Below are 27359 nucleotides of genomic sequence, written 5' to 3' on the forward strand. Positions count from 1 at the left end.
ATTTTTTTTTTTTTTTTTTAAGTTTTCAAAACTGCGCATTCTATGTAAAATAACTCCATATAAATTTTAATTTAAAAAAAATTCACGCAACTTATTATATTTTAGTCGTGTTTCAAATATGGAGGAGCGGCTAATAGGTTCGCGTGGCTGGGACCACAATGCGCATGCTCAACAAACAACACGGGGTTTAGACTTGAATAGTATGTAAAAATCCCTTTTGGTAGATTTAAATATCTGATAATATTTCGAGCTACCCTGCATTTAGGTCTACTCACCAAGACTCACTTCTAATTTTCTTTCAATAATCTTTAATAATTATATTTTTATTTGTTGTAAATAAAACCCCTGGTCTGACTGTTTCAGTCCTTATAGGTTATATAAGATGACTGATTCTATTTATTATTGATATTTTTCTGTAAAGATCTGTTTTTGTCATGTAATGAATTTAATCCAAATTATGGTAAAAATGTATCCCAGTAGCCTCATTTCATCATCCAAGTGGGAAAATTGTGTTTGTATTTTGGAAGCAAATCGTTTAAAAAGACATAATCGTCACTTATTTTAATGTAATCAACCTAATCCCCTAGCAAACTGATTTTTAAAATAAATGAAACCCTTTTTTTCACATTTTAACTTATATCATTGGTGTTATGTCTTGAGGATTTCCTTTGAATGGGTTTACTTTGAACGGTTTTGTGTACAGCCTTCAACCTGATGTCTTTGTCCCTGCGTGTCTCTGTAACTGTAAATATATTGGAATCTTATATGCCTAAGTGAAGGTGTGAAGACTTTTGCAATTGGAAATAAAGATTGTTCAAAACAGTAGTGACTCATGAATGCCTGTTTTACTGTATTTGCTCAACATAAAAGAGGCTGATTGTTAAAATGTTAACGTTAACTGAAAATCACGTAAAAATGGTAAATTGAACTTTGTCAAATAATTCCATACTCTTCACATCTACAGCTTATGAATAAAAAGACATATTTATTTAGATTTTCACTTTTTGCTAATATGCGATCACCACACAGTCTCCTGTTCAATGTGTATACTGGATTACTTGAAAATCTTTTGGAGTAATCACATACAGTAGCCTTTATTTTAAATTTTTTTTCCCTTAGTAAGCATCTGCAGACAGGCCCAACAGAATCTAACCTTCACTGTGACATGAAACTCTTTAAAATAGTTGTACAATTTGAAATAAATATCATAGAACACTTCTTTTTACAATAAACCTGAGACTGAAATCAAAATAACAACAGACTGACGAGGAAAAGCTGCTGCTCGTCTTTTTCTGTCAGCCGGGACCAGAGATGTAGAGATGAAGCCGTGAAGGGAGCGTGCCATCCGCGAGAGTTTCTTTTGTTTGTTTGTTTGTTTCACCAACAGTGAATTTTTTTCCACCATCAACAAGGGAGTTCATGGTTAGGATACATCAGAATTTTTGTTAGTGACTTGAACACAGTTTTCAACAACAGTGTCACAAGTGGGCATCTAGTGGAAGCATCTGACGACTGCTGACGACTCTACAGCAAGCACAGTGGGTCAAATCTGAAGCAAGAAATGCATCTTTCAACTCTGATTAATGTTTAGAATTAATTATTTAAGCACAGTGTCAGGGTTCTATAATAATAACCCCGACCTCACTATAAAAAACATTGGATCATGGCGGTTTGGGGTAAGCAAACCTCTACTTTTAGGCCCAGCACTCATGAATCAGCACAGGTAATCATGTTTGACCACCTGTTATCACGTAACCAAAGATCAATTATAATCTTATTTTCACTTTGTTCATTCATTTTTTTCAATATCATAAAAAAAAATATGTACAATTCATGAAGTTTCGCCACTGTGAGGTACTGGATCCAGAGCCACATCACAATCTGGACCTGATGCACATCGGAACCAGACTATCGTGATTCTATAAATATGTAAAGGCTTGTATATTCCCCTTGTATATTTTCTTATTGAACCAAAAAAAATTTGAGTTCAAGTTTAAATCTGAATCTCTCAGCTTGTCACGCATTGATCCTAAAGAATAAGTTGAAATTGGGTACAGAGTGTTTTTAATACACCCAGTGTACGAGCGGAGCTCTATGGCACAGAGGAGGATACACTGGCTTTTAGTACACTCAATACTTTCTAGGAGAATTAATTCATCGCTGGTCTTGTCTACTCATGGATTTGTTGGCATCAGTAATCAACAGTCTCAGCCTAAATCCTGGTCAGACATAAATTGTTGTGGATTCACCTCTGCAGCATCTCTGGTCTCATTTTATTAATCTCACAGCCTGTGATGCAACTGAAAAATAATGAAAAATGAAAATCACTGATGACTTATGATAAAATAATTAGCCACCATTATAATATAATTGACTAAGAGTCAGAGGATGGGACGCCTGGTGTTCAGCTCGTCCTCTGAAGGGTCCTCAGTCCAATATGAGCAGGTGGTTCAGTGGAGCTCAGGCGACACGGTCAGATCGGATCGAGTCTGAAGGGTCACTGCAGGGCCTGGAGGGGACAGAGGGGGGCTTGGCAGCTTTTTGCAGGGGTCAAGTTCAAAGGGGACGGGGGTCAAGTTCGGGGTCAACGGGCCTGAGAGGTGACTGGAGGACAGGGATCCCGTGTGTGTCTCTTCTGGCTCTCACATTCCCAGGGAATTTTTTTCCTAGAACCAAAGTATTCACTTATAGCTCTCTTATTCACTGAGCTCTCCAAACAAATTCAGATTAGAGTTGGAATTGGATAAAATATAAAGGTAGAGGAAATATGTGTGATTTTAAAAATGACACACCGAGTCTCTTCTTCTTCTGGCTCATGCAAAGTTTGTATCAGGGCAAAAATCCATTTTAAATTATTGATAATTGGTCATCTGACAGAAACCTTCCAGTTTGAGAAATCCCTATGAACCTGAGAAATTAACTCTGATGATGTCATTGTGACATCATCCAAATGATGTAATCTAGGGGCCACAAATGTATGAAACACAATTTATGTCACAAATTGAATCTGTGTTATTTCTAGTCCATCTGTGTTAAACTGAATAATGGACTAAATTCCTCACATCTCAGTGCTGTTTGGATGTTTTCTATCTTAAAAATAATCAATATTAAAGAAGTTTGTCTAAAAACACAAGTCAACTGTTAAAAAGTCGGTGTCAAGGGGAAAAAATATGAAATACTAATTTGTCGCAGGAACTGTTAATATAAGGGGGGGAGGGTGTCCTTAATTGTTAAATAAATTTAATGCATGATGGTTCCAGGCCTGTTGGGATTTTCTTTCTTTTTTTTGGGGGGGGGGTCGTATTTATTCTTTTCTTTTTTCCTGTAATACTTTTGAATGAAAAGCAGAGTCACAGTTCAGGGTTGCGGGGGCGACTGCGGGCTGATGGGGTCGTGCAGCTTCCTGATGTGTTTCTTCAGGTCAAAGTTCCTGCAGAAGCCCTTGCCGCAGGTGGGGCAGGTGAAGGGCTTCTTGTCGTTGTGCGTGTGCATGTGGAAGGTGAGGTTGTACACCTGGTGGAACGCCTTGCTGCAGATCGAACACTTGAACTGCTTCTCTCCGCTGTGCGTCAGCTTGTGGTTCTTGTAGTTTCCTGCGTAAAAGTCAGAGGACGAGACGTCAGACGTGAAGAGCAGCGTGTTTGGCCTCTGAGGGCTCAAAGAGGAATTAATGCTTCCTTTGCTTAATCAAATGAGTGAAAAATAAATGAGGTAATTTCTGAAATGTAGAAGTCACTTTATTTTCTTAATTCCTATTAATAATCTCGTGACTCATGTTGATTTATTTTCTGCCTACGGAGACAAACAGGAGCAAATAAAAGATTTTATCTCGTCTTCTGTCTCTTGTGTGACTCCAGTTTGTGCGGCTGTGATTTTAAAGACTATTTTTATGTTGTAGCTGTGGAAAAAGAGACGCTGTCATTATCTGACCGGATGATTTAGTGAATGGAGGCTTTGTGGGTCTTCATGTCTTCTCGTTTACTCATGTCGGGACACTTCAGATTTAATGACATCCTGTCTAAACACTATCGGATCAGTCTTAAGGTGAAGATGATGACCTCTCTTCATCTGCATGAGGCCTGAAAACGGCACGTTTAGAACCTTCGGGAGCGTCTTTATTTTATGAAGGAGCGTGTGTTCCATGAAACAGGCAGCAACAAATAAAGGAATTAAAAAGCGCTTCAGTTCCAGCAGCAGGAACATCCAATCTGAACAACCACCAATGATTAGATTCATTATAATCACACTCATTTCATTGATCAGCATGGTAATTAAGTCAAATGTGATTTATCGAAAGATAAAATACATCCGCATTTGCTCATAATTGAAGAAAATTGGTTTCTGCTCCAGTAAAATGAATCCTTCCATCATTTATTGGTAATTTAAAAGGTGCTGTTTATGTGTTTATGTTTTATGGTCAGATATTTTTTTAAACTACAATTTTTTCTTTTATCCGATTTTGTTTGACAAAACCTTTTTTCTCACCTTTCTGGTGAAATCCTTTCCCACAAAACTCGCAGATGAACGGTTTGTATCCCGCATGGATTCGCGTGTGCGTGTTGAGGGTCGAGCTGCGGTTGAAGGCTTTCCCGCACTGATTACATTTGTGCGGTTTTTCCTGAAAAATAATTAGAAAACAAATATATATGTAAAACTCATGTGACAGAAAGAATGAGTCTGAGATGTTTGGTGATTTTTTACGGTCAGGCCGCGCATAATGATCTGTTATATGGGTTTTTATTTTTCACTTTTTCGTTAAAATATTCTAATAATTACTTCGCGTTTCACACATTGCCAATGGAGACATCCTCTGGGAATGTGGGATTTATCTGGTGTTTTGGAGTGTCCACAGAATTCCACAGGAGGTGCTCAAACACAACGAACAGGCTGGACCGTGGGCCGAGGCGCGCCTCGTCTTCAAACCAGGAAAAAAAGCAAAGCTTTCATTTTAAATTAACTTAAGATCAAGATCTTAATAATATATTCTTAGTTTGATTTTCGTTTGTTTGATTAGTCATCATCATGGTTTTTTATATTGAAAGCATATTTTTTCAAATGGAATTCTTCATTTTACAAGACTGAATTTATATGATGAAGTCACGGAACAGACATATCAGCCTCGGATCCATTGGAATGAACCTCCAAACAGAAACACAACCTGCTGCAGCATCAAGCTTTACTTTAAGCAGATCGAAGTCTATTTAACAAACGAAAATGTTTCGAAAGGATTCACTATCGATTTTAAATTGATTAATATAGGATTAATAGGACGGTAACAATGTTATAAAAGTCTTCTGTACAAAAGTCACCATTAATGATGACTTTTTTTTCTTTTTTTATTAATTACAATTTTAGACCCACGGTCTAAAAATACACAAAATTATAAAACTATATTATAACAATATAATATAAAATAAAATAGTATAATATATAAAACAAAGCAATGTATAAAGACTTGCCAGTATGAACACCAAGTTTTGAATGACAATAAAACTGTGAACAGTCTTAATAACTTGTTATAAACTCGTTAATAACAAATGACGTCATGACCGGCCAACCTGAATTTATTCCCGGCTTTGAACTGAACTGATGTACCGTGTTCTGAATGCCGGGTCCTACCTGAGTGTGGATGATTTTGTGCCGGCACAGTGTGCTCGCCTGCCGGAATCCTTTCCCGCAAACTTTACACACGAACGGCCGCGCACCGGTGTGAACGGGCATATGGCGGGTCAGGTTGTAGTGCGCGTTAAACACCTGAAAGAGATAATAATAATAATAATAATAATAATAATAATAATAATAATAATAATAATAATAATAATAATAATAATAATAAAATGAATATTCATCCAGACCATTGGAACACATACTTTATGAATTTATAAAGGTCACATGATTAATTTTTTAAAAAAAAGGGTAGATTTTATTAATGTGCGACACCATCTTTAAAATTAATGACATTGTCAGAACTGAGTTATTTTTACAACTTTAATCTGGTGCTGATTTAGCTTCTTGGTCTTTGCCATAATAGCCGGAGAAAAAGAAAGAAAGAAATGAAGTACCTGTTAATTATCAGATTTAGTCTAATTAGAGGTAATCAGTCAGGGAGCATTTAATGAGTCGCTTTTAACGCGGTAATAACAGGCCGTAACCTGCACAAATTCCCAAAGAACACATGTCATCCTGTAGAATAATTGGAATTTTTTTTATCATTCATCAATCTTGATTTAACAGATTTAACATTGGTTGGCTTTTGTGTTCCGCTCACGCTGAGAATAAGATTGAGCTCATCCAGAGCGTCAGAGTGAAGCTCGATAGACTTTCTCTATTTAAAGAAAATTAAACTGCAAACAGACTGAAAATAAAGATTTATAAAACAAAGGAAAAGCTACCTTTCCTCATTATTACCCAAAATCAGCTCAAATCTAAAGGCAGTAGGAAAATCAAACTGTCCTGTGTTTTAATTTTAAATCAGATAACTACAAAATAATGCAAGATATTCATAAGTGTCATGTAGTCTGGTTGGAAATGTGTCTCTTTATATTAAACATATTTATATCAGAGTTTATATCTTCGAATCAAACGTTTTAACATAAAAAAAATTAGTGGCCCTAAACCCCCCCCATCTTTCCTCCAGAACTGTTCTTTTAATTCTATCATTAATATTTAATTACGATTTATCTTCTTGATCTCTTTTGCTGTTATAAAGCACAGTTTTTTTTAGTCTATTAACTAGTCTCATGAATAGTTTCTTTAACTGATTCATGAATTAATGACATCAACGACACCGCAGTGGTCTGCTCTGCGTCTGAACGTGAACTCTGACGATTCCTCCGTGCGGGATTCTCCTTGCGGGATTCTCACCTTGCCGCAAACCTCGCAGGTGAAAACTTTGGGTTTGGTTCCGGGACACGATCCGTTGAGCCGGGCCGCCGCCGCGGAGCCCTTGAAGATCTTGTCGGTGAGGATCTGGTCCCGCTCCTTCATGTAGTGCTGGATCTGGCTCTGGGACAGCTCCTTGAACGCCTGCACGCCGGACACCGGGTAACGCTCCGCGGCTTGCTGCAAGCCCGGCTTGTTCTTCTCCGCCATGAACGCCTTGTGCCGGGCGGTGAGCAGGTAGGAGGCCATCGGGTGGAGGTTGACCAGGCCGGCGGGTGAGGGACACGCAGCGTTGTCCCCGCTGCAGTTCAGGTAGCACACGGTGCCCACGGTGGGGAAGGAGGACTGGTTGACCACCCGGGGTCGGAAGAGTTTGTACTGACCGGCGTTCTGGCTCATGGCGGAGTCCTCCTGTTGGTTCTTATAGTTCAAACCAAAGCCCAACAAGTCTGCAGGAGCGGCCAGAGAAGACGCGTCGAAGTGGCCCGAATCCAGCCCGGTGATACTGAGACGCTGGCCCGATTCGTACCCGAGCGGGACCAGAGGGATCATGCAATGCAGCGAAGACGGACAGACTTCGGGTTTCCCCACGGGAGAGGATTGGAACCTGCTGGGGAGCGGTATCGACTTGGGTTCGGGCGTCCTGGCCATAATCCGGTCGATGGAGAAAGCGAGAGTCTTGCTGCTGCTGCCGCCGGAGGTGAGCACGTCGGAGCCCACGGGCCGGCTCCCAGAAGCCATGGGGGAGGCGAGGATCCCCGCTGGGCGGCGGAGAAGTCCGTCCATCACCTCCGCATCAACCACGCCGCAACAACAGCAACGAGAGGAGACTGGAGGGAAGCCGGGGGTCGTCCTCACCGGCCCGTAGGAGAGGGCAGCATCTGCCGGCGAATCCCCCTCCTAATCGCCAGCCCCGTTCCCCTCGCTTATTGACAGCAACGAGGGCGGCCACGTTCGCTCGATAACGGCGTGTGGAGAGCCGAGACCTCGTCGATCGTTACCGTCCAGGAAGGAGCGCGGAAAAGGAGATAATTTGTTCAAATCTACTCCGTCGATTCTCTACACTTGTCAACCGACGGATGAGGAGGAAGAGAGGAGGAGGTTGGTCCTTACTTGGCAGGACTCCTGCTCAACTGGAAGATATTTGGTAAATCCCAGGTCCCCTTGTGGCTTTGCGTGACATCATTTTTTTTCTTTTTTCTAATCTCAGCACTAGAGACGCGCAGCGGCCGCGAGGTCAGGAGCTGTGAGAGTTTTAGATCAGATTTGGACACATCTTTGGCTCACGAAAGCCAGCCCTTTTACGCACGCCTCAGAGAGTACACAAAGCTGTGCTGTAGGTGAACTTGAGATGGAGAAGGGATCGAGATATTAACAGAAAATATATTTCAAGTCATCGATCTCAGCCTCGGCGGTCGTTGAATCTCTGAATCACAACATTTGTCTCCGGCGTTTTCCTTTTCTTTTTACGCACCATTACGCACACGTTCTATACTGGAATCTATACCAGCGGCCAAAAATACTTAATTAGGTACAGATTCTAATTGACGTATGGTGATATATATATATATATATATATATATATATATATATATATATATATATATATATATATATATATATATATATATATATATATATATATATATATATATATATATATATATATATGCAAAGACCAGTAGCATTCCACAGGATGGTCAGGGATGTAAGTGCAGATCGAATCGAGTTTGGTGTTGAACTTGAGTTTGGATATAATGAATATTTAAATGTTAAAACGTTAAAATGCTCGCAGAGGGCCTGAAGAGAAAAGCCGACCACAGTGGAGCCGTGTTAATATTTATCGATAAACTATTTGTTTGGATTCCTCTGAAAAAATGTTCTCTGTCGATGTAAGACTTTTTTTTTTTTAAATGTTTTAAGTATTTTTTTTTCTCGAGTTGAGAAGCGAGTGTGTGCTTCTGAAGTTTATAACGTTATTATCATTACAGAAGCTTCTAACTTTGCTAACGGCTTTTATAATGACTCTTATTCCACCAAAAGTATCCTAACATGAGCACACGCACACACACGGACGTAGGCTGAACACCGGCTTGGTTTTGGAAGCAAAATTGTGACCATAGCTCCCTGCTATGTATTTTTAAAAATACTTTTTGATTGTATTTATTAAATACTGTGGGTGTAATATAAATCGTTACTGAAGCCCTGCTGTGAGCAGCTCAGAACACAGGCTGCGGTAACGACGATCAGTCCCACGTTGGATGGTATCCCAGTGGGTCCGTGCGCGCCGCGTGGAAGCAGCAGCCGCTCCAGGGATTAAAAACCCGCCACAGGTTTCACTGTGTGAGCAGAACGATCACCAGAGATGGACAGAGATCATGCGTAAAACTAAAATATAGAAAAATATAGACGCTATGATAAGTCGTATTATTGAACAGTTCAAATGTCTTTATGGTTGTTTACCTTTGTAAACAATTTATCAAATGTTTGAAGACTCATTCAAACTAAATGCCAACATAATATAATATAATGTAATGTAATATTATTTATAATATGCTCTGATTATATTTGCGCAATATTTTATGTGCAGGATAAAGAGGAAAATAGTTTTGCGCCTAATTAAAAAATAAATTATGCAAAAATAAGTAAAAAGTTCCAAATAATTTGAATGAATTTATATAGATCAGATGCAGCACCATTAGTAGTATGGTGGTAATAGTGCAGTAGCAGGAGTACTATGGTATTAATTGTGGTAGTAATAGTAGTGATTGTAATAGTTGCAGTATTAGTAGTAATAATAGTATTAGTAGCGGTGGTAGTAGCAGTAGTGGTAGTAGTAGGAATAGTAGTGGTAGTAACAGTAGTAGTGGTAATTGTAGCAACAGCAGTAGTAGTAGTACTACTAGTAGTAGTACAGTAGTAGTAGTAATAGTAGTAATTGTAGTAGTCGTAGTAGTGTATCGGTACTTGTACTCACAGCACCAAAAGGGCCTGTTGCCTGAATCCATTTCTATTATTAATTTAGACACAATAATTATCTACTAATCATCATCAGATTATTAACAGATCATTATCCAGATTATTTTTATGAATAGAAAATAAATACATATAAACATTATTATTATTAATTATTAATTATTGTTATTATTATTATAGAATCAATGCAGATATTTATGGGTGCTCACCTTTTTATTTTTGTTTGCATGCAAAGTTCACATCAGCTGTCTCAAACCGGAAGTGTCTCAGGCCTAATTTAATTTATAATTTAATCTAAATCACGATCAAAAAGGAGGAACTCTGACTCTGCTTCTTACACGAATAGTAAATATTTATGCTGAAATCACGAAATAGGTTTATAGTTGTTTTGATTCTTTCACTCTCTGTGTCTTTGTTCATATTTCTATTTCTGAACCTAAACTATTGACATTCTACTGTTGTTAAAATAGACAGCAGCGATAAGAACGTTTAAGTTCTTGGGTTTCTGTCATCCAGCAGCAGGACATTTTTTTCGTTAAAAAAAAAAAAAAAAGGTCCGATGCTCATTTTAAGGAGAAGTGAAAGCGAATGGACGACGGCCAGCAAAATTCCCACTGAAAATTAAAACCCGTATTAACCATAATTCAACTGGATTAAAGCAGGACAGACACCAGGGAGAAAAGACAAGCCCGAGTATTGAACATAAAAAATATTACATGTGTACGTGAAAACACGTGCATTTCAAAGTAGAGACCAATAATCTATGAGTGTATTGATGATCAGGGACGCTATGAGTCCATGTCTGGACTGCGCGTCAGCAAGTCCTCAATTTACGCGCATCTGTTTAATTTGATTCAACAATGTTTAGTTGTATCTTCAAATGAACTCATAAAACAAATAATTAAAATGAAAACGGTTGCATGTTTTTTTATATCTGCTCAACAAAAAACAAAAAAACGAAAAAAAAAAAAACCCCGCAAAAATGGGGATTAAACGAAACTCAATCATGGAAAATGAAAAATCTAAAACCCTTAAGTAGCAGAAGACACACCTTTATATGACGATTGATGGGTGTAAAAAGTTTTGTGAAAATATATTAATTTATATAATTTATTGAGTTATGCTCTTGAAACAAACAAAAAAAACCCCCACATTTGAGCAGCTCAAACGTGTCACGTTGACGCCATCGCAGATTAGTTTCTTCGCAGGATTACAGAAAAACTACTTGACCGATTTCCAAAAACCTGGTGTGAGGGTCAGGTCAGGGAAAAACCCTCTACATTTTGGAGTGGAACCGGACTCACATCGTTTATTTTGTACTGGAAAATAAGGAAAACATGAGAGCCAAGTGGAGTAAAGAGTCTTGTAGGGATGTCACATGTCTTGTGTTTGTCCTCTCCTGATCCAGATGATGATTCACATCACCACTAAAATCTAATGGAATGTTGTTTGGGACACGCCCCGAAATTCCAGTAAATTTTAGAGCAATCATTTAATCCTCCTTGATGTTAATATAATGGAAGGTGAGGTTTTTGAAACACTTCTATAGGATGATGAGTGATCGGGGCTGCGAAGGTATTCCACACACAACTGAGAAAAACCATTGAAGGACCTGGCTTTGTACACGGAGGCTTTGTGATGTTGAAATAAATCAGAAGTATAAATCAAACTGAGCTCCAAAATCTCGAAGAACCCATAAAAAAAATAATTTTCTAGGATAAATTTCCTCTCATATTAGCATAAAATCCGTCGTTTTATTGGCTGAGGCCACGAACCGACCTTTAGATCCACCTGGAATAGAGATGGAGAATAAAAACCCAGAGGTGCTTTAAAAACACTTTTAATAGAGACACTCAGTTAAGACACCTGAGCCGAACAGGTGCACAAGAAGACAATATAAATAAAGTTCCTGTAGGTTTTTTCCTTCAAACAGCACTGACACTCACTGGATTGGACGGATAAAACAGACAGCAGGTTGTTGCACACAGTTGAAGTTCGGAGGCCTAAACACTTGTGCTTTCTGGACAACGACGTACAAACAGACGATAGTGAACAGCAGACCCAACACGTCTGTCAGGATTAAAAACAGACGCATATTCTAGAATGTTCCTGTTAGGAAAAAAAAAAAAAGTTCACAATTTTCAATTCATTGGCACGTTTCTAAGACTTTGATCAATGGTGGATATGATGCACAGGTGGTACGACCATATCACTCTACAGCTCAACGTTATTCTCTCCACAATATTACACTTCTTTACAACAGTAAATATCACAATGAGCAGAGATGACAGCAGATCTACTACATCCACCTGTAGACTGGATTCTGACCAAGACTCCGATCTAAGAGAGCTCTGACACAGCTGGAGCATCATTTGGAACATTCGTGGTGAAACTGAATTCTGTTTCACTGAAACCAGAAATTAGTTTCATCAATATTTCATTTCATTGTGTGATTTTTTATTTTTTTTAAATTTATTTTTATTTCTTGCGTCTTTTACCACCTGAGGTACAAATGGAGGCAGAACAAAGTACAGCGACTTGTCGATCACTGGGATCCGTCTACTGCAGCAGACGCTGAATGTTCACAGCAGAAATACGACATTGGGGGATGATGGCAGAACTTTGACTTTAAATCTGATTCAAACATTCCAACAAACATGTCGATTATTACTAAACAAAAGAAATACTTAACGTGTGTAACTCATGTAAAGACTCTGACATCCCAGACGTTTGCCTCCAGAGCTGCTGCAGCTTTTAGCATTTTTCCAATGATAAGCTACACATGGATGAAAGCGAATCAGGAAGGAGCTGCTTTGTTCCCATTGGCTAATGCTGCTGTTCTGCTGTTTACAAACAACTGACATCAAATAGTGTATGGCTGCTCGTGGGGGGAGGGGAGGGGAGGGGTGGGGCTTCCTGTCCTGCAGGTGAGAGAAGGAGGATGAAGGTCGGCCCGTTCGGAGGCCTCGCCTCACCTCGACTGACTGTCGTACATTCTGGCTCGTGTACCTGTGTGGTTCCACACGTGTCTCCAACAGCGTCCAGGTAAGGAGCATGTGACAGGCTGGGGGGGTGGTGATGGTGTGGGGAGTGGTGGTAGGGTACTCCTACCTAAGATAAGAGCTCATCCTGACCTGATCAGAGCCTTCCTTCACAGTGAAAGACGTGTCCTCATGGAAATACTCCCAACTCTGATTTGAAATGACTTTTAGCTTTAATTAGAGCGACTGGAGCTCAGCAGAGAGCATCCATCAGTCTTATCAAGTTAGATTTGATGATTTCAGTCCAGGTTTGACCTGACCTCTACTGTGCCGTGGGGTTCAGAGTTCAGCGGAGGACACATCACTGCAAACGAAAGGCCCTGATCTGTCAGGACGGTCATCTGGAGGTAGGATGTGTCCGTGTTTAATCGTCCTCCTCGTCGCTGTCTCTCATGCTGATGCCCTGCAGGCCGTCCCCGGCTTTCACCGCCGTCGTGGCTTCCTCCACCGTCAGCCGGTTGTAGATGGTCTCGTAGCTCTTGCTGTTCAGCGTGCTGTCCAGGACGCCCTGCAGCCTGAAGTCACGGTAGGTCTTCTGTCAAGGTAGGAAAGGTCGAGAAGGGAGGGGAGAAAAAAAACAAAAAAAACACAACATCTCAGGCGCGCAGCCAGCAGGAGGAAGTGGCAGCTCTTCGGACAAAAGCAGGAAGATTGAGGCTCAAGGTCGAGTCTTTTATGTGTCGGACTGGGAAGGCAGGCTGAGGAGTGAGGTTTTGATTCTTTTTTTTTTTTTTTTTTTTTGCTTCAGTCAAAAGCCATTATCATTCCTTTTCTTGTTGCTTTTAAGTTAAACTTGCACGTCTCTGTACATTAGCAAACTATTAAAAGACAAAAGCGGCGAGCGGCAGCGCACAGTTGAGCAGTTTTCTCTTTCAAGTCTTGCCGCCTCTTCACACCTAAGCTGCTGCTTTCAAGGACAATCCAGTGTGGTTCGACTTGTCTTTATGTTTGCTATTTTCCTCCAATGTCAGTTATGACTGTTTTTCATGAATAAACCAGAAATTTAATATGCTTTTTTAAATTCAGTTTAGTCAATCTAATTCTCAATTCACTGTAGCTCTTTTCAAATACATTAAAAAAAAAGAGCCTTTGAATCTGGCTCTGGTCCTCAGACACCACTATTTTTTTTTAATGTGAATCTAGATAGTAAATAGTTGACTGTTTTTGACAAGTTCTGGTCTTGTTTTCCTTATTTGTCTACCTTCACAATCTTGATGAGCGTCTTCAGCTGGTAGGTGTGGAGCTGCAGATCCAATCTGTCCGTCAGCCAAATGCACACCGCCTTCATGGAGCCGTTGTACCATTGCTGTGCATGACAAAACAAAAGAAATATCATAATTAGTCATTAGGAATATCTGAATATAAATTTCAGGTTGCAACGGTCTCCTTCCTAACGCTCAAACGGCGCAAAGTGTGCAGGAAATGTTCAGGATTGTCTGCGGGAGTTTGTGTAAAAGAAGCGCAAAGCCCCGAAGCTTCAGTTTAAACTTTGATGTGGTTGTCTCGATGAAAAGGAAAAATCTTTAGGACATTTAAAATTTTAACATCTTTTTAACTTTTTAATGTGTGGGAGTAAAATGGAAAAAACAAAACAAAACATGGTTTGTGATTCAAACTGTGCAACAGATTTCCTCGTATGGAGGTTGTGACATCAGATCAGCAAAAACCAGCTTCATAAAGAAAAATTCATTCAGACCCCAGAAGGGCATCATGGAGTCGTCTCAGGAAGTGAGCGAACCAAAAGCAAAACTGTGTCTAAATAAAAACATTATGTTAATGTGTTACGGCTGTTCTGGGAGCAAGGACGGTTTGTGTTTGTCATTCCGTGTGTTCGCCTTCACGGGGGTTTAGATGATTGCCGTTTGCTTGCTGACAGCCGCTGAATGCCTCGCCTCAGTCATAACGATGACACTACAACACAAGTCAAGGGATGTGCCGCATCAAAACGGCAAAACTGAAAGAGGGTAATACGTTTACTTATTCAAAAGGCAGCAATTTACTGCAAAACTCCTGAATGCTGCATGTCAAGGGAAGAGTTCACAGCTCTGTTTTGACCTTCGAAGAAGAAAAATAAAAATCAGGTTACGTCTTTGTAATTTTCATTAAAAGCTCTTCCTTCATACTTCCAGCCACCAGGCCACAGCTGCAGGGGAATTAAATGCACCTTTTCTCACTGGAGGAGTCATCCTTATTTACTGTAGCAGTCAATACTCCGCTGGTAAAATGCACACATTGGGTGCCTTTATTCACTTACCAGTCAAACAACAATGCTCTGGAAAATTGCTCTGACACAGTAATGACCCATAATATTCACATTTACTTTAACAGCCGCGGGCAGACTTAATTTCTTATGATAAAAACTGTAATTACCTCCCAATTTAAGAGAGAAAAGAGTCCAAAGAGTGCCTCATACACTTGACAAAAAGCCCAAACAAGCCTGTGTTCATTCAAGGGTCAAGCAAATATTTGATTCCATCTATTGTCGGGACTGACGTCCTTCAGACTGACTTGCAATTATGTCAAAGGAATGAAGCATTTATTCACCCAATCTAAGTAGTTAAGTTTCAACTGATTACTTGAAAATGTATCTAAGCTCACAAAATGAGGAGTCAGGTTTAATCGAGGGCCGACGTGTCTTTTGTCCGGGGAGAATAAAAGCAGAGTGGAGTCTTCCCTTTTGATGTGAAAAGTCAGTAGATTATCACAACATTCAGCATCTTTAAATGTTAGGATCTAATGTGTGTTTTATTTATATAAAAAAAAAAAAGCCAAACTTAGACTCAGCAAACCATCTAATGACGGATAAAAACTGCATCCAGTTTATGGTTGTTTGTTGTTTGTGATGACATTAATGTATCGTGTGAAATTCTACCTAATTATTTTATATTAATCTTCCCCAAAGGGGGGGGGGGGCATAATAGAAATTCTGAATGGTTGGGTTGGTCGAATTGACAGTCTTCACCTTAAACTTAATAGATTACATCATCAGGACACACCTAAGGAACTCTTTATTAGATCATTAGTATTAATAATGCTAAGCAGCTGACAGATAGATGTCAGGGTCTCTATTATATGGAATTCGTTCTGCAGAAGGGATGCGTGATAGAAACATGACCAATCAGAGAAGGATACGCAGATCAGACCCAATCAGGAAGCACACGTGGGTGTCGACAGCATTGTTTCTAAAAAATCTCTTGTTTCTGCCCATTCAGATATAAACAGCGAAGGATTTTTCCAAAAGGTCTTCATCCGGCTATTCACATTCGAATGAAGTGACAAAAATGGAACTATCGGTCGATGTTTCCTGGTCCTGGGATGATTTGGTCTCATTTCCATCTCCCTTCCACTAACTGACATGGAAATTGAGAACGAAGATGCTCCTTAATTGAGCTGATTAGAGGATGAGAGTGATAACAGATGGAGGGAATATGTGGGCTTAGGAGACGGGGCTGCACAGCATTGTGGGTCTGCATTACGCCTGTCAGAAACAATATCTACATGATGAATAACAGGTGCTTACCACAGTAATGATGTCATTTAAACATTTGGCACATATTCAGAAATGGAAAAAAAAAAGAAAAGAAATAGTCCTATAATTGTATATTATTACATGAAAAATACTGGTGAGATGGGATCACTCACATTTATGCTTCCAGTCATTTATTGAACTTGAATGAGGAGATCTGTTTCATTCACTGAAAACAAATAAAGTGGCAACAGATATAAAAACACCTCGCGACAAATAAAAGAGTGGGTTTTGTCCGTGAGATTTCATAAAATGTGATTTTCCCAATTATTTGCATTTCTACATCTCACATCTTTCCTTGATTCAAATGCAGTGTGTTTTTTTTGTCTTCACGCTGACAAAGAGACAAGAAGGAAAAACAAATTGTATATCATTTATAAAAAATTAAAAACAAAAAATTTCTTGAAAGCTGAGAATAAACAAGTTCCGTCTGAGCGATCTTCTCTTCCGTCAGCTCTCAGGTTCATCCTTGTCGGCTGCTTCATCAAGACGATTTGGCTCCTAATGTGAAGAAGATCGAGCCGTGTGTGTTTGTGTGTGGGCATGTGTGATGCTCTTCATCCACACAAAGGCGTTCCCTGGTGAGCTCTTGTAAACAGCTAAACGGACCGGCGCATGTGAAAGCACACACACACACACACACACACACACCTACACACACAAATCACGGGTGTGTTTGTGTCTGCGTGTCGTTGGCCACATGTTTGTCCTGGTTTGCTTGTATCAATGGCCTGTTTCCTTACACCCGTCAGTATCAACAGACAAAGACAAATGAATTAACTGCATACCCATAATGCACCTGGCAGGACGCTGTTTGTGTATTTTCTCACATCTAACTGTATGTTTGTGAGTGTGTGTCTGTGTAAAACATGTTGAACACTTTGAGGCCCCACTGTCTCCTCCTCCTTGGTGCATGACTTGGCGCTCCTGAGCTCCATTATACTCCTCTATTCTTCTCAACCCCCCTCTTAACACACAGACGTACACACAGATCGGTGTAGTGCAGTTCTAACCGCAGCAACAATACTCTAACCCCCCAGAGGAAATGGCGGGTGGCAGAAATCCATCACTCCGCTTTGTGCCGCTAATGTGAGCGAAGCTCCGAGCTGCCATGTTTTCTGCATTGACTCGCGGCGGCGAGCTGAGGCGTGTCTGGCGACTGGGCAGTGAAATATTCTTATAAATCTGAATCCTGGAGGGGGGGCAGCCGGTGAAGACAGCATGGGATGGAGGGATGGATGGATGGATAGATAGCTGGGTGGAGGTGTGGAGGGGTGTTTGTGACTCCTGCAGAGAGAGCTCTCGGTGTTTCCTAAGTGATAAACAGGTCAACAGAAGCAGTCTGTGTTTTCGGTCTCAAGGCAACCTGCTGCTGCTCTGAAAGTGGAGAATCACACCACACACTAACAGAATAACCTGACTGCCAGCTTCATTTGCGCAGATTTGTATTTTTATAAGCCCAGTGTGCTTTCATACAAACGTTTACGGAGTTTACGTTCGCCCTCCACTATCAATTTGTGCATTAAAAAAACAACAACACATGACAGGACCGACTGCAACTGTTCTCACAGTAATGCATGAAAAATAGACGCATCTTTTCCTTCATTTCTTTTTCTAGAAAGTTTTGCACTGTTCCAGGTTTGAAAGGATCCCTTTAAAACATTTATTTTTGTCCAGACTGTGTGTTTTTAGAATGACACTTTCAATTTTGTCACAACATTGAAAGTCTGGTTTGGTACAGGCGTGAAAAGGGTTTTCTCACATTAGGAAGAATACAAACTGGATTGGGAACAAGGTGGACACACCTCCTTGCTCATCTCTCACAGGTTGAGATTTTCTATGGGTTCTTGTACTGTTCCAAAATTAGAAGAAAATAAAAGCATTTGATTAAAATCACTCGAGGTCGTTCAACACAGGAACTCTGGCTGAAATTAAACGAAAACCACTTTGAAAATGTCCAACTTCCTCTAAAAAGACAACCGCTCTACCGAACCTCACACAGGTAGAATTTTGAAGTTTCAAGCTGTTTAAAGGTGTGAACCAGTAAGGCCATAATGTCTACTATCTTTTCATTTTCCAAAACTAAGCAAACTTGTTTGGCCTTCTGATTCTTAGCATGTTAGCACCTCAAATAACCCAGATTACAGGTATCAGTTCCACCATCGGACCACTGATGGGTCAGAGCCAGAGACCAGAGAGCACCCTTCCTGTTTCACATCAGACACCAACACCTCTGGACAAAAAGGATTTACTCAACATATTCCCTACAAGCAGTGAAGGTCAAGTCTATTCCACTGCTATCTCTGGACCGAAGGAGGGCTTCAGTTTCATTTCAGCGTCATCTTACAATCAATGTCCTTCAAGCTGTGGGAGAGCAACCCACCTCCAGATAACTCAAAGAAGTCAACTTTAACTTTCACATCAACCCAGACCATAGAAAATATCTTTGTTTTGCCTTCCAAGGTTAAATCCAAGCCGAGCAGTTTAACGTCTTTTCATTCAGCCTCTCTTTGGTACCTGGAAAGGACATCCTTGAAAGTTAGAATCGCTCACAAACAAAGACACTTCAAGTTCACCAAGCAGCAGCACATATAGGATATTATTACAGGGACTTCCAGGACTCCAAACAGTTTGTAAACTCAGTTCAGTTGGAAATTAATGTGATCTGGTTCCACATAAGACTTACACGGAGCCCCAACTTCAATCCGGCTGGCAAAACCACAGAACATGGAACTGAATTAAACCTTGGACAATATTTTACAGAGCTTAAAAAGGTTTTGGTTCAGTATTTATCTGATGAGTCGATCTCTCTCACTGTGTTGAACTCGCCTTGAGATTGGCTTGTCTTGTCGACCTTTACTGTGTTATAATACCAACAAGTTCAGATCCAGGAGAGCTAATAGCCGGCTGATGGGGGATATGACCATGACAGCAACTATTCTCACTCTTATTAACCTCGGTCCAGTCTTCTCTTTTTGCCACAAAAAGCTTCAGTTTTGATTGTTATGAGTAGGTCATACCAGACGTGTGGTGTTTCATTCAGAGAACAAGTTTTAGTCCTGATTTCACATTGCTTAAATTAAGAAGACATTTCTAAATTTTTATTTTTTACCTTATCTAAAATATTTTCTACTACTTTCTAAAAATCACAGCACCGGTTTGAATTTTACATCTTGATCCATTTATTTAAACACATTTTTCCATGACTGGACTTTACCGATATTTGATATATATATATATATATATATTTGTAATTTAATTTAATCAGTATATACTCATGCTCTACCTGCGTTTTCCTGCTGGTGAAACTTTGCATTGGTGGATTTTTTTAATGTATTTGAGTCCTGGGAAAGTAAAACGGCAACCTTTGTCTAAAGGTCTAAAACCTTTGTTTTAAGCACAAGCGCGCGCACACACACTCACACACACACGCACGCACACACGCACACACACACACGCACACACACACACACACACACACACACGCACACACACAAAAAAGACCAACTGCTGGCTGGCTTCCAATCTGTCTGATCCGTCTGCTTGTGCTTCTTGATCTGTCTGACTGGTTTTCGGTGACATCACAGACCTTTTCAATTCAAACAGGAGCCACCACTCACGTCAAACACCTTCTCGATGTACAGCTCATCGTTGATGCGGTCTCGGAGGATGTCCTGGTTCTGCCGTACGAAGGTGATGTAGGTGTCGGCCAGATCCATCCCTGGTTTCTGTCGGTGAGGAGACACGGAAGAGAAGGGAACACTCACAGCGTGTCAGGTGTTGAAAATGTGGACACGAGCTCTTTACAGACATCATTCATGCTCCTCATGAGCTTCTATCAGGCTAAATTGAAACCAGTGAAGCTTGTAGTTTAGCAGCATTAAAGTGAGATGGAGCATTCCCCAAATAATAATACCAGGAGTAACAGAAAATACATTGAAGATGGAAGTCCTGGAATCAGCCCCATTGCGCCTCAGCCCAGGGGTCTCTGTGAACGCACACGATCACTCACTGAGGGTTTCTATCATGCGTCTTTCTGGGTCCTCTGAATCTCTCCAACATCAGAACTGTCCAATTTGTGATTTACCGACAGATTTATGAGAGAATTCTCCTCTCAGAGACCGTTTTCTGTGTGTTTTCGTTCAGAAAAACACTCCAATAAAACAGGTAATGAATGTTCAGCATCACCCGCTGCTTCCTGAGTGGAAAGGAGAAACCTAATAATCTACCCTGGACATGTTGGGAGTAATAGGAAGCTGCTGGAGATGTCACACTGGGACAAACTTTAAAAGCTGTGGAGGTAGCTGATGGTTTGGCAGGGAGAGGCCAGAGGCAGGAGAAGTGGGTAAAACCTTTTCAGTCACCCTCCCTGTTGTCAGGGGAGATTACATCGGTAATGCTGATTGTAATTGCTCTGACATCTTTCACGCCCGTGTTCCCTGAGCAGGCATGTGTTGTTCGGCTGCAGCGCCGCTGCGAACGGAGCGTCAAGTCCCCGGTGAAAACACAAGGAAACGGAGGCTGGAGAAAAGTTCGGGCTGCACGTAAAGGCAAGAGGCAGGTGGAGAAGCAGCAACAGACTAGGGATTGTAGAGTTTTGATCCCGAAAGGCGACACAAAAGTAAGAGAATATGTCAAATATCAATGTTAGAAGAGAAAAAATGGACGATCAGAGAACATGTCCACCCGACCAAACTCAGCAGAGCGATTTGTTCAGTTTTTAACTCGCTGAGGGACGTAAAATCAATCTGTAAACTGTTCTGAAGAACAATTAATGGTTCAAACAACGGGCAGCGTGACCTCTCTGGTACTCTGAAGAAAAGCATTCCCAGCAGTCGTTCAGAGAACAACAGCCAGCGACAGACTGGGACCAGTCAGAGGCCCTCAGCTGTAATCCAGACCGACCGCTGGACAGACACCGGGGGTTAAAGTGGGGTCAGATGGCCGCAAGGGGAGAATGGAAGGTGAGCGATACGCTCAACACGAGAGATCGACAGGCCTGTCAGGATCCCATGAGCCTCTGGAGTGAGTGGAGACTGACGGGAAGGGAGGATCGCTGTCAAATCACGGACGGTGAGTCCTGTGATAAAAGATTCTGTCCACTCATTTTCAGAAAGTGTTTCTGCCCGAATTTATAATAGAAAAACAACAACATAGAAGCGAGGAATGCTGCGTGTCAGCATCATCCACGCTGTCGAGAAGTAAATTTCCACTCCTCTGCAAAAAAATGTAACTTCTTTTCATCCTATTTTGTGCGATTACATTTTGGATCCTGACCAGATCTGCGTCATACAGTAAATATGGACGCATGTCAGCGATGACAGCGTCGCGCAGCCCACTATAAAAGGCTTGCACGACAAAAACGAATGTTTTCTGAAGAAAAACAAGAGAAACGGTCAACGACAGAGAAAAATCTGTCCCAACATTGTGTGTCACTGGCAACATATTACTGCCCTCGCTGTCACCTGAGACATCAATTTTCCCCATTCTATCCTCTCCGGGCTTAACCTCAATCATTCTACCTCTCTTTTCTCTCCGTCTGACGAGGTGACAAAGGCAGCGTGACAGATCGGAGACGTCGGCACAGTTCCAGCCACAAAGATTAAGACCTTAACAGGAGAGGAAATAAAGACGGAAAGAAACAAAACATACTAGCAGCTCAGAGCTCTTGTCACGCTCGGCTCGCCATGCCTGTTTTGTCTCCTTCACTGTTTCCTCACTTGTAGCCAAACACCAGTAATCCCCTCTGCGCTGAGATAATGGCCGCCTGGTTGCTTGTCAACATTTGACAACAAAAAAAGTAATAGCGAGTTTAAAATAAAACGCTGTTCTTGCTCAGATATAGACGGGGAGGAGCAGATGATTTAATGCTGGTAAGGAGATGACAGTTGATAATGAGCTGTTAGAGGAGGGCGGTGAAATGTCAGGTAATTACACGCCGCTTCCAGCCTCGCTTCCTGCTCACTGGGTCCATTTTATTACCTGCCAGGTGCAGTTTGTGTACCTGTAAATACTGCAAACAAACCTGAAAGTAGTTCTAAATAACTGGAGACAAATATACGTTTTTTTTGTCCAGTTACAATTTGTTGACTCTTTTATAGAATAAAACTGCAACTGATAATGGAAATCATTCATCCTAATGCATCAATCATTGCTGCAAATTCATGTTACTTCTTTAGTCCGATCATCTGTCTATAAAGGCAAGTAAAGAGTTGATATATAAATTTATAAAAAAACAAAACAGAATCCATAATTTTTTTTGTTTTTTCTCTGCATCTGAAGAATACAGTAAAGGTGCATTTGTTAATTTCTTCCTCCAGCCCAAAGAGAGGTTTGGAGACAGAAAGACGGTTTAGAGCCAGTGAAGATGATCACTCTTCCAATGTTTGTGTTGCCGCTCTGCCAGTATGCATATGTCTGATATGAGCAGACGAGGCTGTCAGTCACTGTTGTCTCGCTGTTACAGGCGTTAGAACGTCAGACCGGCCGATCGCACTGGCGTCAGCGTGAGAAACACACAGCCAGGACAACACTGCTGCGGATAAATATTACAGTAATGTGTTACAGATAAATCGATGCTCAGGCTCCTCCCTCTGCTGACATGTTGAAAATATCAAAATGAACAAATAATATCACGATGTCTCCTCGCTGTTGTCGAGTGAATGCAAAGACGAATGAGGGAAAAGTCTTAGAACCTATAAATACCCGGCAGTGAACGCGTCGTGTCTTCGTGACAAGGTGTTGGGGGGGGGGCGGAGCCGTCTAGTGAGGCGGCTCAGAGGCCACGCCCCCCACTCTTCACCCCACCTGGAAAAGAGGCTTACCTGCGTCAGGTTCCCTCCAACACAAAAGACAAAAAGGCCAAGGTAGCGGTTACATTATAATTTCAGGGGAGGAGGCAGCTGAGGAGGAAGTCTGGAGGGGAATCAGAGAGCATGATGGGATAGGTGGGATGTCCCGCGGCGGGGAAGAGGATTAAGGAGTTCTTGGTGAGATTGTTCTGTGGTTCTTTATCTCACTCGTTCAAAGGCTCAGGCTTCAACGTTCTCACATGTGTTTAATAAAAAATATACATAAAGTAAGTTTTAAAGGAACGTTTTTGAATTTATTCTGTAAAAGCTCTACTGTTTATTACACTGATGAGGCAAAACTCTGAGATGACAGATGAAGACTCATCCTCAGTCACGGTTTATGATCTTATCAGTGCAGTCCATATAGAAAACCACGAGGGGACAAATGAACGAAGACAGCTTTAATCTCAGAGACAAATTCCTTTTTGCACAAATCAAAAAAACACGTGAGAAAGTTGAGACAAAAACAACAACAACAACAAAAAAAAAACAGCGGTCAAAGAAGGCATGGAGAGAGTCCACTGCTGGACGTGACAGACTCCAACAATAGACATTGCGGCTTTCAGGAGCATCAGATCAATTCCAAATAAACCAGATTTGTCACATCCAAAAGTAAATTTATTTCCATTGTAGTAATTAGATTTAATTCCCGTCAATTTAAAGTATGACGGGAGCTAAACTTACTGTCCTCCTCCTTTGTGGTGTTTCACCAGACAAATTTGGAAACCCTGATTTTATATCTTCAATCCCAGCGGACGCATTCTAATACTGCCAGAATTCATTATTTTAAAGATGCAAAAGGCAAAAATGTGCTTTAACAGAAAATGAAGGGTTGCTTTATCTATAAACCTTCTAATTCTTCAGATTAAATTCGTCCGTCCTTCACACCTTCAACACCGCAAAACATTAACGCCTCATCGTTGGGACACTTTGCCTCCCGTGCCATTCCCACCGTCATCTCCTGCTTCCACCACAGCCTCTGATCTCTGCTACGCAGCCGCCATTCATTAACCGCTTGACACCCAAAAGCGGCCGCCCACAAACAGACACTTCAGCAACACATCTCCAAGGACAGGAGCGCAATTAATTAAGCTTGCTATGTGAACTTTGGCACTGGAGCTGCAGATGGCATCAAAATCTTCTTTATGTTTCAGACACACAACCGTTCGATGGCAAACTTAAAACTAGAACCAAGGCAGTCAAAGACTGCAACATCCCGCCACACCCCTGACGTCAAAATTTTAGCCTGGCCTACGTGCATAGGTCAAAGATCAAAGCTAGTGCTCTGATCTACTGTCATAGATCAAAGCACTGGCTTTGATCTGCGGTCTTACACTGGCCTCCCTTGTCTTTTTATTTTTTTCAGGTTCCTGAGTGTACAAAAGTTGAAATTTGACCTTGACCTAGTTTGCTCAAGGTCAAGGTTATCATCTCATTTTCATCCCCTTTGCCGTCTAGGTAATGAGCTTTTTGTTTCATCCTTTTATCTGCAACGGTTGCGAAGATATTTGGTGGACAAATGGACGGACGAACAAACGGACGAACGAACACTGACAACTACAATACATCACCGCTTTGAAGCGGGATGTAAAAACCATCAAGCACAAGACCCAGGCTGAATGCAGAGAGCGGCATCTTTGCATTTCCACGCTGCTTTATTTTCCACCCGATGCTTCGAACCGTCTGAATGTGGATGAAAACACAAATAAGGAAACCGACTGTGACAGACAGGGTGAATAATAAAACAGCAGGCAGATCGTCAGACTCACAGGGACTTCCACATATTTGGCAGCTGCTTTCACCTTTCAGGGAGGCGGCAGGAAGAGGGGGGGGGAGAAGGAGGAGAAGAAGAAGAATGACACTGAAGTTCAGCTGGGAAGATCTGGTTTCTAGCAAATAACAGGTTGCCTCTGTGAGCGGTGAAAGAAACAGCTCGGCGCTCTCTGTTTCCACAAACAAAAACATGGCTACTCACTGTGAAAGAGAGTATTGAGGAGAAGAAAGTCCCTTCATCGTATCTTGAGAGCTTGGAGAGGATGCCGTCCAAAACAGCGGCAAACTGCAGACGGAGTGGAGAAACACGATTTACTGCCTGCATTTGTCCCCCTCAGACACCAAGAACATCCTTTCCCTGATTCTTTCTTTGGCTTTAAATTTGTTTTTTACAACAAAACAAAAAAATCACAAAAACATTCTATGACAGTGAGAATATATATATTTTTTTTTTAATTTGAAAAGAAGTTCTCATCATCAGGGAAAATCAATTTCTAATTTAGAGGTGGGATGGAATGTTCTCACCACCTTGAATTGAGCTGAATTTCTGAAAAATCATCAAACTGTCAAAAGCAAAGTGACGCTGATTTCAATAAATGAAAAATTTAGAAGAAATTCATAAAAATTTCTAAAAAGTATTCAATCATTTATACCACTCTAAAAATAATTAAATAAAACGTATAAAAATGAGTAAATACTAACATTAAATAATACATTTTTCAAGATAAGAGAAACAAGAGAGGAAAATAAATATTTTTTAAATAAATACTAAAATTCATCAAGGAAATTTAAACATCAATAACATTTTAAAATGAGATCAGATCTAAGTGTTAATACTAACAAAATACAGCAAGAGTTATCTAACCACAAACCACAAATTAAATAAAGAATAACAAGACAACAATCTGTAAAACCTGAACCCGACACCCCACCTAGAAAAACAGATGGTGATTTTTTAAAAAAAAAAAACCCCCATCAATTTCACAAAACATAAAAACATGTTGAGAACAAAGAGCTGATGAGAGGATTTGATTGGAGGATAAACAGACATTTACCTTTGAGACAAGAGTGGACATCATGTCTTTGAAGGCCTCGTCAATCAGAACGTCTATTTTAGAGTGGTACTGTTGCTGCAAGGGGGGTGGGGTGGGGGTGGGGGCAAAAAGCAATATTTTATTATTATCAGAAAACCAATAGAACACAAAAGCAGAAATGAGCTCTCGCCTCCCTGATACAGAACAACAGTATTGTCGGTGCTGTAAAAGACAGAAATAAAAACCTGCAACAGTTGGTGTGAACATCAAGTCTTCACACACACACACACACACACACACACACACACACACACACACCTCTCGATGCGGTGAGGCCAGAAAAACCTTCCCATCCATGTACCGCCGCTGAGTTAAGCAGCTAATAGGACCATTATGCAGCTGACTGACATTCTCATCTGCGCTGGAAAAGCAAAGGAATCTGAAGGATACTTTTTGTGTGGCTCCTCACAATTAGAGCAGCCTTGTATTTCTCTAAAGCACTGGTCCAGCTGCGAGGACCAAAGTCTCACACAAGATTCAATTAATCCGCCATTTCATGTCTCGTTTGGCCCCCCTAAAAACATATTCATGGCACCTTTTCCCTTGAAGGAAGAAGGAAAAAAAAGACTGAGGCTGAGCGCTGAATGGCAGCAGCAGGGGAGTTCATCTCTTGGCGACAATGCCCTTTCACTGGCCGTCTAAAGAACACCCAAATTAAAAATTTCAATCAACAAAGAGCAAGGATCGCTGACAAATTGCAGGTCCAGGAAGGTCACCGCCGCCAGCCCTAATTGTGTTTTTTTTTTTTCCCCCCTCCATAAGTCTGCAAAATGTGCAGTTCTCTTTAAGCACGCCAAATCTTTTTGGCAAATCTTGAGAGTTCCTTTTTTTCCCCTCCCTTACCTCAATTAACATTGCTGATTTTGTCTTTTTTATTCCTGCAGAGGCAAAGAGGGGCAGAAGACGTTATTTGGTCTTTGCGGTATGTGCGCTAAAAAAATATGTACAAGAAGAATTATTGTTATTATAAAGGCTTATCTGAGCGTTGAGCTGCTGCTAACTGAACTCTGACACCATTTAGATGACGTCAGAGCGGAATGACTGCAGATTTAGGACAGGACTGTCACTGATGTCATCTGATCAATGGGCTTATATAGCAGAATAAGTAATCAATCCAACAGGAGAGTTACTTGTCTGGATTTAAAGTACAGGTTCTTCACTTAGCCAGGCGACCTTCTAACATCTGAACGCACCAGAACCTCAAAAACAATAGGTA

The 27359-nt window shown here is 40.9% G+C and overlaps 2 protein-coding genes across 4 annotated transcripts in view; both read right to left on the reverse strand.

The window, feature by feature from the left end:
- Nucleotides 1–3357: 3357 nt before the first annotated feature.
- fezf1 (FEZ family zinc finger 1) lies at nucleotides 3358–7668 on the reverse strand. The gene is made up of 4 exons (XM_068312639.1): nucleotides 6865–7668; nucleotides 5620–5754; nucleotides 4486–4618; nucleotides 3358–3593 (listed from the first exon to the last, which is right to left on the reverse strand). The coding sequence occupies exons 1-4, from the start codon at nucleotides 7666–7668 to the stop codon at nucleotides 3358–3360; spliced, it is 1308 nt and encodes a 435-aa protein (XP_068168740.1).
- Nucleotides 7669–11689: 4021 nt separating this feature from the next.
- Nucleotides 11690–27359, reverse strand: part of LOC137594127 (calcium-dependent secretion activator 2-like) — a 92117-nt gene continuing 76447 nt past the window's right edge. Inside the window, exons 23-28 of one of the 3 annotated variants that reach the window (XM_068313397.1) lie at nucleotides 26105–26179; nucleotides 25252–25335; nucleotides 25046–25078; nucleotides 20046–20153; nucleotides 14101–14205; nucleotides 11690–13431 (exon numbers count right to left, since the gene is read on the reverse strand). In XM_068313397.1, the coding sequence (XP_068169498.1) occupies nucleotides 13264–13431; nucleotides 14101–14205; nucleotides 20046–20153; nucleotides 25046–25078; nucleotides 25252–25335; nucleotides 26105–26179 (573 nt within the window). In that variant the 3' untranslated portion in view covers nucleotides 11690–13263. Of the gene's footprint in view, nucleotides 13435–14100; nucleotides 14206–20045; nucleotides 20154–25045; nucleotides 25079–25251; nucleotides 25336–26104; nucleotides 26180–27359 lie in introns of all 3 variants that reach the window. The other 2 variants (XM_068313395.1, XM_068313398.1) reach the window with 2 other exon arrangements.

Source organism: Antennarius striatus, chromosome 4 (assembly GCF_040054535.1).
Source record: "Antennarius striatus isolate MH-2024 chromosome 4, ASM4005453v1, whole genome shotgun sequence".
NCBI classification, from domain to species: domain Eukaryota; kingdom Metazoa; phylum Chordata; class Actinopteri; order Lophiiformes; family Antennariidae; genus Antennarius; species Antennarius striatus.

Excerpts from the sequence above, each read along its gene's own strand:
- fezf1 (XM_068312639.1), bottom strand. The coding sequence starts at position 7,668 with ATGGACGGACTTCTCCGCCGCCCAGCGGGGATCCTCGCCTCCCCCATG. Across the intron at positions 4,619-5,619 it reads ACAAAATCATCCACACTCAG|GAAAAACCGCACAAATGTAA; the intron begins GTAGGACCCGGC and ends ATTATTTTTCAG. Across the intron at positions 3,594-4,485 it reads GAAAGGATTTCACCAGAAAG|GAAACTACAAGAACCACAAG; the intron begins GTGAGAAAAAAG and ends ACTTTTACGCAG.